This window comes from Bufo gargarizans, chromosome 6 (genome assembly GCF_014858855.1).
Source record: "Bufo gargarizans isolate SCDJY-AF-19 chromosome 6, ASM1485885v1, whole genome shotgun sequence".
Taxonomy (NCBI): Eukaryota; Metazoa; Chordata; class Amphibia; order Anura; family Bufonidae; genus Bufo; species Bufo gargarizans.
In genome coordinates, this window is record NC_058085.1 from 249,533,486 (window position 1) to 249,551,110 (window position 17,625).

At 42.8% G+C, this 17,625-nt stretch overlaps 1 protein-coding gene across 2 annotated transcripts in view; it reads right to left on the reverse strand.

The window, feature by feature from the left end:
- Positions 1–1,049: 1,049 nt before the first annotated feature.
- The window catches only part of RAD9A (RAD9 checkpoint clamp component A), a 53,451-nt gene continuing 36,875 nt past the window's right edge, over positions 1,050–17,625 (reverse strand). For both annotated transcript variants that reach the window (XM_044299007.1, XM_044299006.1), the window contains 3 exons: positions 6,791–6,889; positions 1,850–2,057; positions 1,050–1,477 (listed from right to left, as the gene is read on the reverse strand). In XM_044299007.1, the coding sequence (XP_044154942.1) occupies positions 1,394–1,477; positions 1,850–2,057; positions 6,791–6,889 (391 nt within the window). In that variant the 3' untranslated portion in view covers positions 1,050–1,393. The remainder of the gene's footprint in view (positions 1,478–1,849; positions 2,058–6,790; positions 6,890–17,625) is intronic.

Here is a 17,625-nt window from a genome sequence, read left to right on the forward strand (position 1 = left end):
GATTACTGACGTTCCTGTATTGTGTGCCAAAGGATGGGAAAGGCAGGACCTGTGCATCGTGCAGGACCCCCTCATCTGTTTGCCCATTATTGAGGAGCCTTTCCAAAGGATTGCTGTGGATATTGTGGGGCCCTTGGCCGTACCCAGCAGCTCGGGAAAACGCTTCATATTGACGGTCGTGGATTATGCCAGACATTACCCAGAGGCCGTCGCATTATCGTCAGTCAGGGCTGACAAGGTTGCAGATGCACTTCTCACCATCTTTTCCTGTGTAAAATTCCCCAGAGAGATGCTCACGGATCAGGGGACCCAGTTTATGTCCAACCTTATGCAGAGCCTCTGTAAGAAAATACAGGTGCAACACCTGGTAGCCAGTCCGTATCACCCGCAGACAAGCGGTCTCTGCGAGCGATTTAACGGGACCCTCAAGCAGATGCTCAAAATGCTTATGGTTTCCCATGGGCGAGACTGGGAGCGTTATCTACCGCACCTGCTATTTGCCTACAGAGAGGTACCTCAGACCTCAATGGATTTCTCACCCTTTGAGCTCCTGTATGGGAGGAGGGTACGGGGGCCCCTAGATCTCCTGAAGGAATCATGTAAGGGAGAATTGGTTTCACCTGAAGTCTCTGTAATCGACTATGTCCTAAAATTCAGGGAAAGAATGTAGGAACTGACCGGTATTGTACATGAGAACATGGGTCAGGCACAGGCGAATCAAAAGAGGTGGTACGATAGAATTGCCAGGGAGAGGGTGTACGAGGTGGGTCTGAAGGTATGGGTTCTGGTCCCTATGACCCAGAACAAACTCCAGACGGCATGGGAGGGCCCGTATCCTATTCATGAACGCTTAAATGATGTGGACTATGTAGTCACAATCAATCATGTTCACAAGAAGCACAAAGTCTTTCATGTGCATATGATCAAGGCGCATCATGACAGGGATACGTCCGTCCTGCCTGTCTGCAGTTTACCAGAGGGGGGAAAGTGACACCCTGCCGGATTTAGTGGCTGCAGCACAGGAGGTAAGAACTACAGGATAAAGCATCTTCACCACAGCGGGTTTTTTTTTATTCCAAAAATAAAATAATGAAATATAAAACTGATTTTCATACATTTCCTCTAATCCTGTAACATTTGTACATTCTCATTCAGTTCTTCATGAAGTTCTATGTACAGTATGCAACGTCTCCAAGCATTGTCACTGTGTTGCACAGTTAGACTCCTCTTCACTGCTTCAACAGTTTCTACGTCAAGGTCAAATATGAACATTGCCGTTTCCAGCTGTAGAGGCCAGGCAGTGGACAGTAGTACTGCAGTCATGATTCTAGACAGGTCTACATTCCTGCTGTCATGTCAGATAGGAATATTTGGTCAGGTTTCATTCGGAGCACTATCCATCGCTGTCTTCTGCAAGAACTTCTTGGTTTGTCTGCCCAGAATTGTGGATAACCGAGTCGAAGAATAAAGAACGGAACTAGAAGGAATGAGTAAGAAAGCACAAAGTGAGTTTTATACCAGGGGAACTATGTAAAATGCAGCTTACAGGGGTTGTCTCATCTGAGACACTGGTGGCATATCACTAGGACAGTATCCCTAATATGGAGCATTTAGATTACACCTCATGGACTTTTTTTAGCCTTCTTCTGAATCAACACAGAATTATAAGTTGAAAATTATGGAGCGCTGTCTTTTCAATCTTGTCAACTATGTCACTGTGCATATATTCAAATGCTTAGTACTTAATAAGATGGAGATGAGCTGGTAGAGGGTGGGATACTGTATTGTAGCGGCAATTCATTATTCTGCCTGGGAGAGGAAAGGGAAAAAATAAAATATTTTTTTTTACCTTCTTATTAGGAGGTGTACCAGGGATCTCCCTCTCCTGTTCATCCTCACTTCCTGAAGTTAAAGCTTGTTCTTCATGTACAGGAACCGGATGACTGAATGTCGGACTACGTGGTGGTGAGGAAGCTCCTGCAAGGGTCGTTTCCATGGCGATCATGTAGTCTAGGTCATCACCCAGAAAGTCATCATCATCATTTGGTAAGCAAGGTCTGATTTGGGCATTAAAAGAAGTCCATTAGAGTTGTTGAACAATTCCCTTCATTACCCCACCATCATATTAACAGCCTATGTGAATATCCAATGTCATTTTTTTTTTTTTTTACTAAATACGGGTGGTTTTCAGGATATAATTTGTTGAAGTCACTATGTACTCTACTGGCTCTTAAATGTCCAAACAAAGGAGGAGGTTATCACAGCAAACATCTCGTTTGACTTTCTCAGACCATTCACTACGGTCAGAGGGAAGGGAGTGAGGGACTCAATTAGAGCATCACACATTACACGAATAAGTGCAATGCTTCTCTGTGGGCATCTTTATTTAGGCATATCAAGAGAATAAAATAGGCATCATACTGCTATCCTAATTCTATCAGGCTACTACTAAAACTAACAGATGACACATTCCCCTCACTGCAGTAGTAAACTAATAGTTGCTTAATTATCTATATAGGAGTTTTATATCTCTGTGCTGACTGCTACAGGATTATATTTTGTATTTAATTTTTAATGATATAATACTGCTGAATGAAAAAAGTTAAACATTCTTTAAAAAGTTGTGAATGCAAAAAAAATAACCCTTTGACGGGAGTGTCCCTTTTAAACAACGCCAGCCATTACGGGTGGAAGGCTACTACATAAAATGTCATGGGCTGGATAGTTCTACCAAGACCATGCCTCCTCTGGGGTATGATCTTGGTAGATATCTATATATCTCAGGATTATCCCACTATTGTCTATAGGGCCAAATGTAAATGAAAAATGTTAATTTGGCATATATGTTTTTCTGCTAACACCAAGAATACCTTTTGTTGACTATTGTTTACCCTACAAATGTTTATCTTCATGCTTAAAGGGGTTGTTTGATGCTCAAAGCAAAATTAAATTGTCCACAGATTCCCGGCAGCAGGGGGGGGGGGGGGGGGGGTTCACTTCCTGAAAGCAGCTCCTTTTCAGGGCAGGGAATGGAAGTGTGACGTTCCATTTGTGGTCACATCCACCGCTGCAGCCATTCACTGGCCTCAGCATTCACATGTCCCGGGCCACAACCGCTGAGCCTCTGCAGTCAGGTTTGGTGGTCTCATAACCCCTTTAAAAGGGATATTTCGATTATATGGAGTTATCCTTTATCCGGTATAGAGTATAACTAGTAGATCGGTGGGGCCCCCCCACCGATCACGAGAATGGAGGCCCTGTACACCATGGAGCCCCCCCGAAATGAACGGAATGGACAGTCAGGCATACACGCAGGCGCTCCATTAATTTCTATGGGGGTTCCAGAGACAGACGAGTACCATCCGCTCCATTAATTTCTGGGAGCTCAGCAGGGTACGGGCTCCTGTTCTCATGATTGGTGGGGTTCCCAGCGGTAGGACCCCCACTGGTCTAAAAGTTATCCCCTGTGCTGTGGATAGGGGATAACTTCATACAATTGAAATACACCTTTAAAGAGGTTGTGAGACAACTGAACCTGACTGCAAAGGTTCAGTGGTTATGTGCCACTAGTATATAACCAGAATACCCCTTTAAATCCTGTGGAACACCTAAAGCGTTAACATTTTCTAAAATCAGTCTTGAATAATTTCTTCTTTAAAGTGATTTTTTTTTAATTAATTTTCTAAATTTAACGTAAGGAATTTTACACAAGGTTAATACAAACCATATTACAAATATGCGATCTTATATGATGTATTGTAGTCAAACAATCAAATACGAAATGTTACATATATGGGTGTTAGTGATTATATCACAAACATATGAGCAATCATTATTGTTATCAGTGCTAACGAATAAAGGAGAAATCCTGTGATTACTATGTTTGTATGCGTATGTTCATTGTTTAAACTCAGAAATGTAACATATAAACTAATTAATAACAAAGGAAAATAAAGAGTGTGACGAGGGGCTCCTTTAGTTGGACGGCCCTCGTCTCCCGACCAGTCCCACACAACCCTCCATTCTACCGTTTGGGGAAATGTGACAACCATGAGCTCCACATTAAGAGTATCTTATTGTTCCTGTCTGAGCTCCTTGAATAAATCTGTTCATTGATGTAGTTTTTAGATACAATGTTTATGATATCTTTAATATCCGGGATGTTTGCAGTCTTCCAGAGTTTTGCTATTAAAGTCCTGTATGCAATAAGGATATGGGTTATCGGGAATTGGGCCAATAAGTTCAATCTATCTATTCCTATATTTAGTAATGCTGATTCGGGAAGAACCACTATTGTTTTTCTACTATTATACTGACCAATGTGTTTAAGTCGTTTCTTAACTTTCTCAACTTAGGACAGTTCCAGAAAATATGTATTAATGTCCCCCTCTGGCCACGCACTCATCCGAACAAGTTTCATATTAGCAGTGTAATTTTACAGGTGTATAGTACCATCTTGTTGTCATCTTATATAATTGTTTCCTGTGGTTGGTGCATATAGTGGCCTTTTTAAATATGTATTGTGCTTTGTGCCAATTGTTCACAGTTAATGTCTTGTTCAGATCGATTTCCCATTTCTTGTGGTACGGGAGCAAATCTGGGGTCGCATCGCAGTTGGCGAGTTCATAAAGAGATTTAAAACTTTTTGCAGTAGAGATATTATGGTTTGGATTTAATAAATCAGACAAATGTTGGGGAAGACGTACCTCAACTATAGGGTATTTTTTCCAGAGTTTCTCTAAAGGAGTTAAATAAATAAATAAATAGGCATGTCTTTTTTCGTGAGGTTAAGTCTTGAATAATTTAAGGGGTGTAGTTTGTAAAATAAGGTCATTTATGGGTGGTTGCTATAATGTAAGCCAATCAGTCATTTCAAAACTGAATTGGTCCTTAAAATCGTTTTTGGAAAATGAAAAAAAACTATACAATTCTAAGGCTTCTTTCATACTGGAGTTCATCTTGTTCCGGCAGGCTGTTCCTGCTGCGTGCAGCGGTATTTGTCTGTCCGCCTTTTGGCATATTTGCAGTGCCGCGACCTGATCTACATCTACGCCGCTCCCCATTATAGTGCATGGGGGTGGGCAGACTTCCGGCCGCACACAGGTGTACACTGTAATACGGATCTGGGAGGCGGTTTCCCTGCCGAAACGAGTAAACGCCAGTGTGCAACTGGCCTAAGCCTTCTATCGTCCTAAAGAAAATAATAATGACATTTACAAGATGATGCCAACATAAAGACTTATGGTGAATATTAAACAAGTTGTCTGGTCCCAAAATCCCAAAATGAGCTTCTAACAACCCCTCACCATGCATACTGTATATATGCCCTTAATACCCGTTTTTCATGCCAGCACTTTCCTTCCCCTTGTCTGGGCATCAAACTCCCTAGGCAGATCTGTTTACATTGCTTCCTGATTTCTTCACAACCTAGCTTTATTAACAATCTAAACAAGCCTGGTTCACTGTGCCTCGCTATCAAAAGTCTATCGTCTGCCATACAGTCGTCGGTTCCTACATCAAAGATTCTCATGTATAATACCGCCTGCTGAGCTGTGTATTTAAGGCCTGATGAACATGACTGTACCTGCAAATCGCGGATCCACAAAATAGGGATCCAGTCATTGACTTCAGAGAGTTTGTGGTCCACATTTTGATGACCCAAATAGGAGATACAGATGTAGAAAGCACACTAATGGTGCAGATCTGCAATCAGCAGAGCAAAAAAAATGATACGGCTGTGTGCATGAGGCCTAATCCTCATCTTTTTTGCTACTTGCTGAAGGGTTAACTAGGCCCTATCATGTGTGACACTATCGATCAACTTCTGCTCATGCACACGACCATGATCAACCTGGTAAATATGGTCCGTCCGTTGGATGCAATTTATGATACAGTCAGTTTAAAGAATGGCTGTATTATAAATTACTAAGATACAGTCAGTTCTGCTTAGGGGAGCCGTGGAGGGCCCAGGACATGCAGCAGACACATGGACTGTTTCCTGGGCTAATCACTGTCGTGTGTATAAGCACTATAACTGTCATACTGTCCTCACCCCCCAGTGACAGCATCATGTCATACTGTCCTCACCCCCAGTGACAGCATCATGTCATACTGTCCTCACCCCCAGTGACAGCATCATCCCCACTGACCTCACCCCCAGTGACAGCATCATCCCCACTGACAGCATCATCCCCACTGACAGCATCATCCCCACTGACCTCACCCCCAGTGACAGCATCATCCCCACTGACCTCACCCCCAGTGACAGCATCATCCCCACTGACCTCACCCCCAGTGACAGCATCATCCCCACTGACCTCACCCCCAGTGACAGCATCATCCCCACTGACCTCGCCCCCGGTGACAGCATCCACAGCATACAGACAGCACAAAGGCTGATCGCTATGTTTTGACTCATGCACAGTACTTACATCATACTGTGCATGATTAGGTCAGTGAAGTACAGGCTTCCTACAGAAGTCTTTACACTGACAAGACAGCTAAGAAATAGTGTTATCCTATTGTGCAGGCATCAGGAACAAGGAAGGCAAGTAGGAGTGGGTGACGTCAGTGTTGACGAGCTGTCTCCTGCTTTAGAAAGAAAAAGAATATGACTGAGGGACTGGAAGCCCTAAAGACTCATGTCACCATGAGTGTTTCTTTTTTTTGGTTTTTTTATAAAAAGGTGAAAGATAGACCCAAATTTACCACTAACATGAAGAAAAATGTAAAAAAAAAAAAAAAAAAAAAAGGAGTTCTATGGCATTATATGCTTATATGGATAACGTACCTGTGGTTCTGGGACTGTGAGGCATGATCGGTATCTGAGAGTGTGGCAAGCACAAAATGGGCTTCGAGCACGGTATCATCTACACTGAATACAACTGGACTAAGGAAAAGAAAACAAGAAGAGAAATCAGCAGCCCTCAGTAAAAAATATCTTTACGTAATTATTTCCATCCATCCTTATAACAACTTAATAAAAAAAATAAAAAAGTCAAAATGAAAGTGTAACTGCCTTTTTTTTTGTAGGGCACTTGAAAAAGAATACTGAAAGATGACAATTACTTACCAGTAATTGGATTTCCTGTAGCCTCCACAAAGGCACTGATAGGAGGATGATCCCGCCTCCCGAGGACAGGAAATTTAACAGAGCCCCAATAAAAAGATACCTCCTTCTACCTGCTCCAGTTAATAACAGACCAAAATGCTTCGAACAAGATATAATATGATCCAGGGTTTGATTTAAATCTAAATGATTTAAATCACGAGTCAGTAAGGCTCGATTTAAGTCATAGTTTTCTACATAAAGACCAATTCTTGCTGGTATAACTTATAATATGCAAGGAGATGAAGATTTTTAGAATAAGAACTTTTCATATTAGTTTGATTAGTTGATTCTGTATTCATAGGTTTGTAGAAGTTAGGATTAAGGTCTTTTTCTCAACTCTGTCCATGTTATAACATTTTTGCTGTGAAGAAGAGGCATGTGATCTCTGCCGAGTTAAATTCAGTTTTGAGAACTGCAAAAGTAAACCAAGCATCTGTGATAATATCTTGTAGGCAGAGAAACTGCCCAATAATCTTACAAAAACCTCTGGAAGAGCATGACATTGTGTATGGATTAATGGAATTTATTTACCCAAAAAATACACATATAGAAACATAGAATAGGTCGGCAGATAAGAACCATTTGGCCCATCTAGTCTGCCCAATATACTAAATCCTATGAATAGTCCCTGGCCCTATCTTATATGAAGGATGGCATTATGCCTATCCCATGCATGCTTAAACTCCTTCACTGTATTTGCAGCTGCCACTTCTGCAGGAAGGCCATTCCATGCATCCACTACTCTCTCAGTAAAGTAATACTTCCTGATATTACTGTTAAACCTTTGCCCCTTTAATTTAAAACTATGTTCTCTTGTAAGCAGTTTTTCTTCTTTTAAATATTCTTTCCTCTTTCACCTTGTTGATTCACTTTAGGTATTTAAAAAGTTTCTATCATATCCCCTCTGTCTCGTCTTTCTTCCAAGCTATACATGTGAAGGTCCTTTAACCACTTCCCATCTGGGCCATTTGCCCGCTTCCTGACCAGGCCTAAATTAGCAAAACTGACATATCTCACTTTATGTGGTAATAACTTAGGAAAGCCTTTACTTATCCAAGTCATTCAGAGATTGCACTTCATGATGGTCATTAATTTGAGTCAATATATTTCACCTTTATTTAGGAAAAAATCCCAAATTTACAAACAATTTAGAAAAAAAATCGCAATTTTCTAAATTTCAATTTGTCTGCTTTTAAAACAGAAAGTGATACCTCATAAAATATTTATTATTACTTTACATTCCCCATATGTCTACTTTATGTTGGCATCATTTTGGAAATGTCATTTTATTTTTTTAGGACGTTAGAAGGCTTAGAAGTTTAGAAGCAATTCTTCAAATTTTTAAGAAAATTGCCGAAACCCACTTTTTAAGGACCGTTCAGGTCTGAAGTCACTTTTTGGGCCTACATAGTGGATACCCCCCATAAATGACCCCATTGTAGAAACTACACCCCTCAAGTTACTTAAAACCGATTTTACAAACTTTGTTAACCCTTTAGGCGTTTCACAAGAATTAAAGGAAAATGGAGAATACATTTTTAAATTTCACTTTTTTGGCAGATTTTCCATTTTAATCCAATTTTTTCTTTAATACATCGATGTTTAACAGCCAAATAAAACTCAATATTTATTACCCAGATTCTGCGGTTTACAGAAACACCCCACATGTGGTCATAAACTGCTGTATGGGCACACGGCAGGGCACAGAAGAAAAGGAACTCCACATGGTTTTTAGATGCCATGTCCCCCTGATGCACCCTTACAGTAGAAACTCCCAAGAAGTGATCCCATTTTGGAAACTAGGGGATAAGGTGCAAGTTTCATTGGTACTATTTTTGGGTACATATGATTTTTTGATCACTTTATGGGGCAAGGTGACCAACAAATTGGTTGTTTTAGCACAGTTTTTATTTATTTATTTATACAGCGTTCACCTGAGGGGTTCGGTCAAGTGACATTTTTATAGAGCAGATTGTTACGGATATGGCGATACCCAATATGTATAGTTTTTCTTATTTATTTAAGTTTTACACAATAATAGCATTTTTTAAACCCAAAAAATTATGTTTTAGTGTCTCCATGTTCTAAGAGCTATAGTTTTTTTTTATTTTTGAGAGAATTTCTTATGTAGGGGCTCATTTTTTGCAGGATGAGGTGACTGTTTTATTGGTACCATTTTGTGGGACATACGCCTTTTTGATCACTTGGTGTTGCACTTTTTGTGATGTAAGGTGACAAAAATGGCTTTTTTAGTCAGTTATTCATTTTTTTATGGCGTTTATCGGACTGGGTCGATTATGTGATACATTTATAGAGCCGAACGTCACGGACGCGGCAATACCAAATATATGTCGATTTTTTTTTTATTCCTTACTTGGGGATTTTTTTGTTTTTGTTTTACATGTGAAACCTTTTTTTTATTTTACACTTTTCGTCCCCCATAAAGTCATAAAAGACCTCTGGGGGACATTTACTTCACTTTTTGTTTTTTCACTGTTGATTTCTCCTGTAACTGGGGCTGACATAATAGCCCCAGTTACAGGATAAATGCAGGGCTGATTGAGGTCTCTGAAAGACCTCACACAGCTCCTGCACTCTCCGCATAGAGCTTCCTGCTCTCTCGGAGAGCGCTGTGTATGCAGCGACCCAGAAGGCAGGGACACCTGGGCACTGTCCCTGCCTTCTCTCTGGGTTGCCCTGCTATCACTGACAGCGGGCAACCCGATCAGCAGCTGCACGATTAGCGTGCAGCTGCAGTTTCTGAACGGACATTCTGGAACGTCCATTCAGAAATAGAGAACCACCTCCCAGACGTTTATAGTCAACGTGCAGACGTGAGGTGGTTAATCTTTCCTGGTAATTGTCCTGTACTAGTTTAGTAGCTCTTCTCTGAACTCTCTCCAAAGTATCAATATCCTTCTGGAGATATGGTCTCCAGTACTGCGCACAATACTCCAAATTAGGTCTCACTGCATGAGCACCTCCCTCTTTCTACTGGTAATGCCTCTCCCTATACACCCAAGCATTCTGCTAGCATTTCCTGCTGCTCTATGACATTGTCTGCCTACCTTTAAGTCTTCTGAAGTAATGACCCCTAAATCCCTTTCCTCAGATACTGATTTTATATTCATCTTTTGGGTTTTTAGGCCCCAGGTGCATTATCTTGCACTTATCAATATTACATTTTAGTTGCCAGATTTTTGACCATTCCTCTAGTTTTTCCCAAATCCTTTTCCATTTGGTGTATCGCTCCAGGAACATCAACCCAGTTACAAAACTTTGTGTCATCAGCAAAAAGACACACCTTACCATGGAGGCCTATTGCAATTTCGCTGATAAAGCTCTTAAACAATATGGGTCCCAGAACAGATCCCTGAGGTACCCCACTGGTAACAAGACCTTGGTCTGAATATACTCCATTGACTACAACCCTCTGTTGTCTGTCCCTCAGCCACTGCCTAATCCATTCCTACAATATGGGCGTCCACGCACAGCTTTATTCTACATAATTAAAAAACAATCTTTATTTCATGATGGAATAACCTTTGGATGGTAATATATTTTCCTCAAAAAGCATTTCATATTAAAAAATATATATATATATATATATATATTATCAGATTTAAATAAATAAAAAATAAATATATAATCGGATTTTGTTTAAATATTTTTTTTTAATCATTGATTTTTATCCACCCTGATATGATCTATACTGTTTAACAAGGGAAAAAAAACAAAAACACAAAAAATAACAAAAAAAAAAAAAAAAACACTATTACTTGAATTGGTCAAAAAATTTAAAAAGAAAAGAGGGAGGGAAAACCCCCAGTTCTATGGTGGTGGCTATAGGAAATCCAATTACCGGTAAGTAATTAACATCCTTCCCTTGCGCCTCCCTAACAGCACTGATGGGAGAATTTTCAGAGAAAGTAAACTAGAGAGGGACTATAGCTGAAAGGACTTGTCGCCCAAATGCTAAATCCTGATTTGTCAAGACATGTAATTTATAATGTTTAAAGGGTTTCTGTCACTAGAATTTTCACTATTAAACTGGCTGACATTAGTGATGTGCTAATGTCAGCTGCACCTAACTCTGCTATTCTTGTGATTATTCATGCCCCCGTTACTGCAGAAATCGTACTTTTATAATATGCAAATTAGCCTCTCTGAGCAGGAGGGGAGGGGGGTTGCACTGCTCCTGCTCCTACAGGCTCCGTTGAAAAAAACCTTTGGAAGGAAGGATGGAGAAGGTTTCAAAATAATCCTGTCATCTAGGACTGTCAATTAACCCATTCAGGACCTTGGACGAGAATGCTCGTCCTAAGGCCTCATGCACACGACCGTTTTCATCCACATTAGAGCCGCAGCTCGGGTGCGGACCTATTCACTTCAATGAGGCCGGAAAAGATGCGGACAGCACTCCGTCCTATATATAGCATGTCCTATTCTTGTTCGTTTTGCGGACAAGAATAGGCATGTCTACAATGGGCCGCCCGTTTAAATTGCGGAAGGCACACGGGCAGCTTCAGTTTTTTGCGGATCTGCGGTTTGCGTACTGCAAAAAACGGCACGGTCATGTGCATGAGGCCTAACTTGCAGGTACTTAACGCACTAGGACGAGCATTCTCCTCCTAGAATTAACGCGCTGCTCCAAAACTGCTGCCGCGATCAGCAGCAAGGGCCCGGCTGATACTGAAAGCCGGGCCCCATCTCTTAGAAAACACCGATCCCTTCTAAGAGATGCTATCTTGGAGTACCTCAATTAAAATAAGTAAATAACGCCATATCAGCATGGCTTCATGAGGGATCGGTCATGCTAAATTAATTTAATCAGTTTCTATGAGGAGGTAAGTTCTAGACTTGACAGCAGCCAATCAATGGATGTCGTACATCTGGACTTCTCCAAAGCATTTGACACTGTACCACATAAAAGGTTAGTATATAAAATAAGAATGCTCGGACTGGGAGAAAACGTCTGTAAGTGGGTAAGTAACTGGCTCAGTGATAGAAAACAGAGGGTGGTTATTAACGGTACACACTCAGATTGGGCCACTGTTACTAGTGGAGTACCTCAGGGGTCAGTATTGGGCCCTATTCTCTTCAATATATTTATTAATGATCTTGTAGAAGGCTTGCATAGTAAAGTATCAATTTTTGCAGATGACACTAAACTGTGTAAAGTAATTAACACTGAAGAGCACAGTATACTACTACAGAGGGATCTGGATAGATTGGAGGCTTGGACAGATAAGTGGCAGATGAAGTTTAAGGCTACTTTCACACTAGCGTTCGGGGCTCCGCTTGTGAGTTCCGTTCAAAGCCTCTCACAAGCGGCCCCGAACGCATCCGTCCAGCCCTAATGCATTCTGAGTGGACGCGGATCCGCTCAGAATGCATCAGTCTGGCAGCGTTCAGCCTCCGCTCAGCAGGCGGACACCTGAACGCTGCTTGCAGCGTTCGGGTGTCCGCCTGGCCGTGCGGAGGCAAACGGATCCGTCCAGACTTACAATGTAAGTCAATGGGGACAGATCCGTTTGAATATGACACACTATGGCTCAATTTTAAACGGATCCGTCCCCCATTGACTTTCAATGTAAAGTCTGGACGGATCCGTCTGAGGCTACTTTGACACTTAGAATTTTTTTTACATTATAATGCAGACGGATCCGTTTTGAACGAATCCACCGTCTGCATTATATGAGCGGATCCGTCTCAGACAGATCCGCTCTGAACGCAAGTGTGAAAGTAGCCTAACAATGACAAATGTAAGGTTATGCACATGGGTAGGAATAATACAAGTCACCCGTACTAAAAATTGTAAAACACTGGGTAACAATGACATGAAAAAGGACCTAGGAATTTTTGTGAACAGCAAACTAAGCTGTAAAAACCAGTGTCAGGCAGCTGCTGCCAAGCCCAATAAGATAATGGGTTGCACCAAAAGGGGCATAGATGCCCGTGATGAGAACATAGTCCTCCCACTTTACAAATCACTGGTCAGACCACACATGTAGTACTGTGTACAGTTCTGGGATCCTGTGAACAATGCAGATAGAGCTGGAGAGGGTTCAGAGGAGGGCAACTAAAGTAATTACAGGAATGAGGGAATTACAGTACCCTGAAAGATCATCAAAATTAGGGTTATTCACTTTAGAGAAAAAAAAATAAAAGGGGGACGACCACTGTATCAGGGGTCAGTACAGAGATCTCTCCCATCATCTATTTATCCCCAGGACTGTGACGAGAGGACATCCTCTGCGTCTGGAGGAAAGAAGGTTTGTACACAAACATAGAAGAGGATTCTTTATGGTAAGAGCAGTGAGACTATGGAACTCTGCCTGAGGAGGTGGTGATGGTGAGTACAATAAAGGAATTCAAGAGGGGCCTGGATGTATTTCTGGAGTGTAATAATATTGCAGGCTATAGCTTCTAGAGAGAGGTCGTTGATCCAGGGAGTTATTCTGATTGCCTGATTGGAGTCTGGAAGGAATTGTATTCCCCTTAAGTGGGGAATATTGGCTTCTACCTCATTTTATTTTATTTTTTGCCCTCCTCTGGATCAACTTGCAGGATAACAGGTCAAACTGAATGGACAAATGTATTTTTTCAGCCTTATGTACTATGTTACTAATTTAATGTCTTGCCCAGTCACAGAAGACTACTACCAATGGACTGATAGCAGGAAGAAGGAGGGGAGGGACTGTGGCCACTGCGCCACCAATGAATAAAATTAACGCATTCATTTAAGTGTAGGCAGCGGGTGCCGGCAGTGGTATCGCATACCCGGCACCCGACCTCTGACATGGCGCTGCAATCCCCGGCAATTAAACCCTAAGGGGTTTATTGCCGGGGATCGCAGCGCCATGTCAGAGAGGGCTGGTGCCGGGTATGCGATACCGCTGCCGGCACCCGCTGCCTACAATAAGCGGACCTTTCACTAGTTTAAAAACTAAAAACTAACTATATCAGTGGGCAGAGCGGCGCCCAGGGGTCCCCCTGCACTTACTAGTATGTCTGGGCGCCGCTCCGTTCGCCTGGTATAGGCTCCGGTGTCTGCAGCTCCCTCTGTTGTACTGGGCAGAGTTTTTGCTGGGACTCCCAGGCTATGAGCTGTGCGCTACGATTGGCCAGCGCTGCAGCAAGGGACAACCCTAATACAAAAACTCTGCCCAGTACAACAGAGGGAGCTGCAGACACCGGAGCCTATACCGGGCGAACGGAGTGGCGCCGAGACATACTAGTAAGTGCAGGGGGACCCCTGGGCGCCGCTCTCCCCACTGATATAGTTAGTTTTTAAACTAGTGAAAGGTCCTCTTTAAATTAACGTGTTAATTATATTCATTGGTGGCGCAGTGGCCACAGTCCCTCCCCTCCTTCTCCCTGCTATCAGTCGATTGGTGGTCTTCTATGATTGGGGTAGGTATTTGGAGGAATGTAAAATCCTGCTGTTAATTCTCCAAGGGATTCTAGGGGGAGATTTGTATTGCTCAGAAACCATGACAGAAATAGGGGCATGGTCAGACCATTCTATGTGACCTATTGTGCAGAAGGATACCCTTTGAAAGGTGTTATGATCCGTCAAGAAGAGGTCAATTTTGGAATAAGTTTTATGAGCAGATGAGAAGAAACTATAATCCTTTTCGGCAGAGTGTTTCAACCGCCATACATCTAGTAATCCCTCTTTTTGAGAGAGGCTGAATAACTTAGAAGGGTGTGATGTTTTGGGGACCGCTGAGGAGTCTAGCTCAGGCCACATAAGTGAATTGAAATCACCCATATAAAGAAGAGACCCCCTCCTGACCGATCCCACCCGCGCAAAGAGCCTCTTGAAAAATCTAAGTTGTTTCTTATTAGGGGCATATACAGCTACTAAAGTGTATAACACATTATTAAGTTCACAAATTAAGATCAGATATCTCACCCCCCCCCCTGCATCTGTGTAAGGCCTCATGCACACAGCCGTGTTCCGCGGCCGAGAGCGGACCGTGGAAACCCGGCTGGGATTCCCGCTGACAGCATGAGCGCACGGCGTCTGTGGTTGCTATGACACCGTGCGCTTCATGCAGCCGCTGCTGTACAGTAATACACTAGTATAAAACGCGGCCGTGTGCATGAGGCCTAAGAGTCCATTAGCTTAAATGCTATAGTATCCCTTATTGCTATAGAAACTCCTTTTTTAAATCTGTACTTGCTGAAACTATAACAGGGAAACGTTTATGCTTGAGTCTATGAAGATCGCCCGCAAGCAAATGTGTCTCCTGTACGCAAAGGATGGCAGATTTAGTTTTAATGGCATCTTGCCACAATTGAGAGCTCTTAAATGGGCTATTTAACTTTAGCAGTAATTGAAGTAAATTTAAGAACCATTATGATATAATAGTAAGACTGCCAGTGAGCGATCTCCACTCACCCAAACCATTTGCATTTTACATATTCTCAGGCTCCAGATATTATTGATCTGCGATGTAGCGTTTTCTCCAGATAAAAACTGAAAAAACAACAAATACATAAACCATAAACTGTAGACCAAATATCATGGGTCCCATCTCAAGGAACACCAAAACGCCTAATTCAGGTGGTAAGTGGGGGCGTGGCTAGGCTGCTGAGCGTGATGGCCGCTTGAGAGAAGAGCGCCTGCACCCAAGCGACTGAAATGTCGCCTGCCCGTCTCAATTTGTATCTGAGTGGCACCATACTGCACCCACAGATGCTTACTCCTTCCGACACAATGGGGAAGACCAAAAAGCAACTACCGAAACTACAGGATGGCAACTTTGAAAGCTACTTCGACAGGGGAAAATCCAAAGATGGCGCCGATATCACAGATTAGGCCCTGCTAGTATCCCCTATTAGCGCCATGTCGCCTGCTCCTACAGCTCGCTCACTCTCTCCACCGGACGTGTCTGCCAGCGCTAACCTGCTGAATATGTCGCCTCCGTCGCTTCCACCGACGCCAGAGCTCCGGTGTACACTCCTCATGGGATCCAAAATGGCGCCCGACCTCCTGCGTAGCGAGACCATCTACTTGGAAGCCCTCATCCTCCGATGACTCCATCAGATGCCAGAGGCCAACCGCAGCTTTGTGAGTACACATATACTTCTCACAGTACAGCGCCCTTGGACCCCTTCCAATTGCTTCTACCTCTGACAAACCTGTTACTGAGGACTCTCTCAAAGCCATGTTACTAGCTTTAAAATCCTCCCTGCAGGCGGACATTGCGGGACTGATTAACCCTCTCTCTGCCAGACTGCAGACAACAGAGGACAAAACCCACCATGTAGAAACAAAAATGGGCGACTTTGCATCCTCCCAAAATGCGATTATTGATGCCCACAAGGATATGGCTGATGAGCTGGAAGCCATTAAGCTAAACATGGCGGACCTGGAGGATCGCTCCATGCGAAATAACGTGAAATTTAGGGGTATTCCTGAAGACGTTGCTCCCCAGGAACTGCAAGCATACCTAAAAGGGCTAATGAGAGCGCTTCTACCGTAGATCCCAGCCCCTGATATGATTATTGATAGGGCCCACAGGATCCCTAAACCTCCACACCTAGGCCCTAATATCCCGCGCGACACCCTTGCGCGCATTCACTTCTTCCACACCAAAGGAGGCACTCATGGCTGCGGCAAGAAACAAGATCCCGCTCCCAATCAAAAAGTTAAGCTTTTTACTGACCTATGGTAACCCTCCGCCGACGCAGAGCATTGCTGCCAATCACGACTACCCTCCGTGATCAAGATGACCCCTATAAGTGGGGTTACCCCCTTGAAGATCCTCATCCGCAGAAACAGACAGACCCATGCCATCAAAACGCTTGAGGAAGGGAAACAACTACTCCAACTATGGCAGATCCCAATGTCGCCAGCAGCACGGAAGTTAATCCCACCTCAATGGCTCCTTCAATACCGTTCACATCAAGGGACTGACGTCCTGGAACTGTCCCCTATGGATGACATTTCAAAAATCAATAAGCAGTTGAGTTATACTGCTTATTTCTACCATGTTGGGACTCTCTGCTGTGTCTTATTTGGGCATCTTAACAATACCTTACTCAAATTTGGTGCAGGTCCTCTGACACCAACTACTTACCTTCCCTGGTCCTTCTAGCACTGAACTTTCGCCCTACCAGAATTTAGCATGTCATTACTGTCCTGTTCATTGCATACCAGGTTTTAGAAGGTTGCTCCCGTCTCATTTGTTGCTGTTACTTATCTTTTCCCTTACTCTTGCCGTCCTCCCTCTTTCCTTCCCTTTCCCACCCACCCCATAGCCTTAATTATACACAGTCTCATCACCTTGATATAGTATACCAGTATTGTGTTCTCATTGTCTCTCTAAAGTCTAGATAGATAGCTACCTCCCTTCAACATCATGGGTCTTAAGATCATGTCCCTTAATGTTAAAAGTCTCAATTGTCCTCAGAAAAGGTCTTATATGTGGAAAGAAGCTTTAACTGCTAATGTTAATGTTGTGTATACAGGAAACTCACTTACTACTAGCTGACGCCAA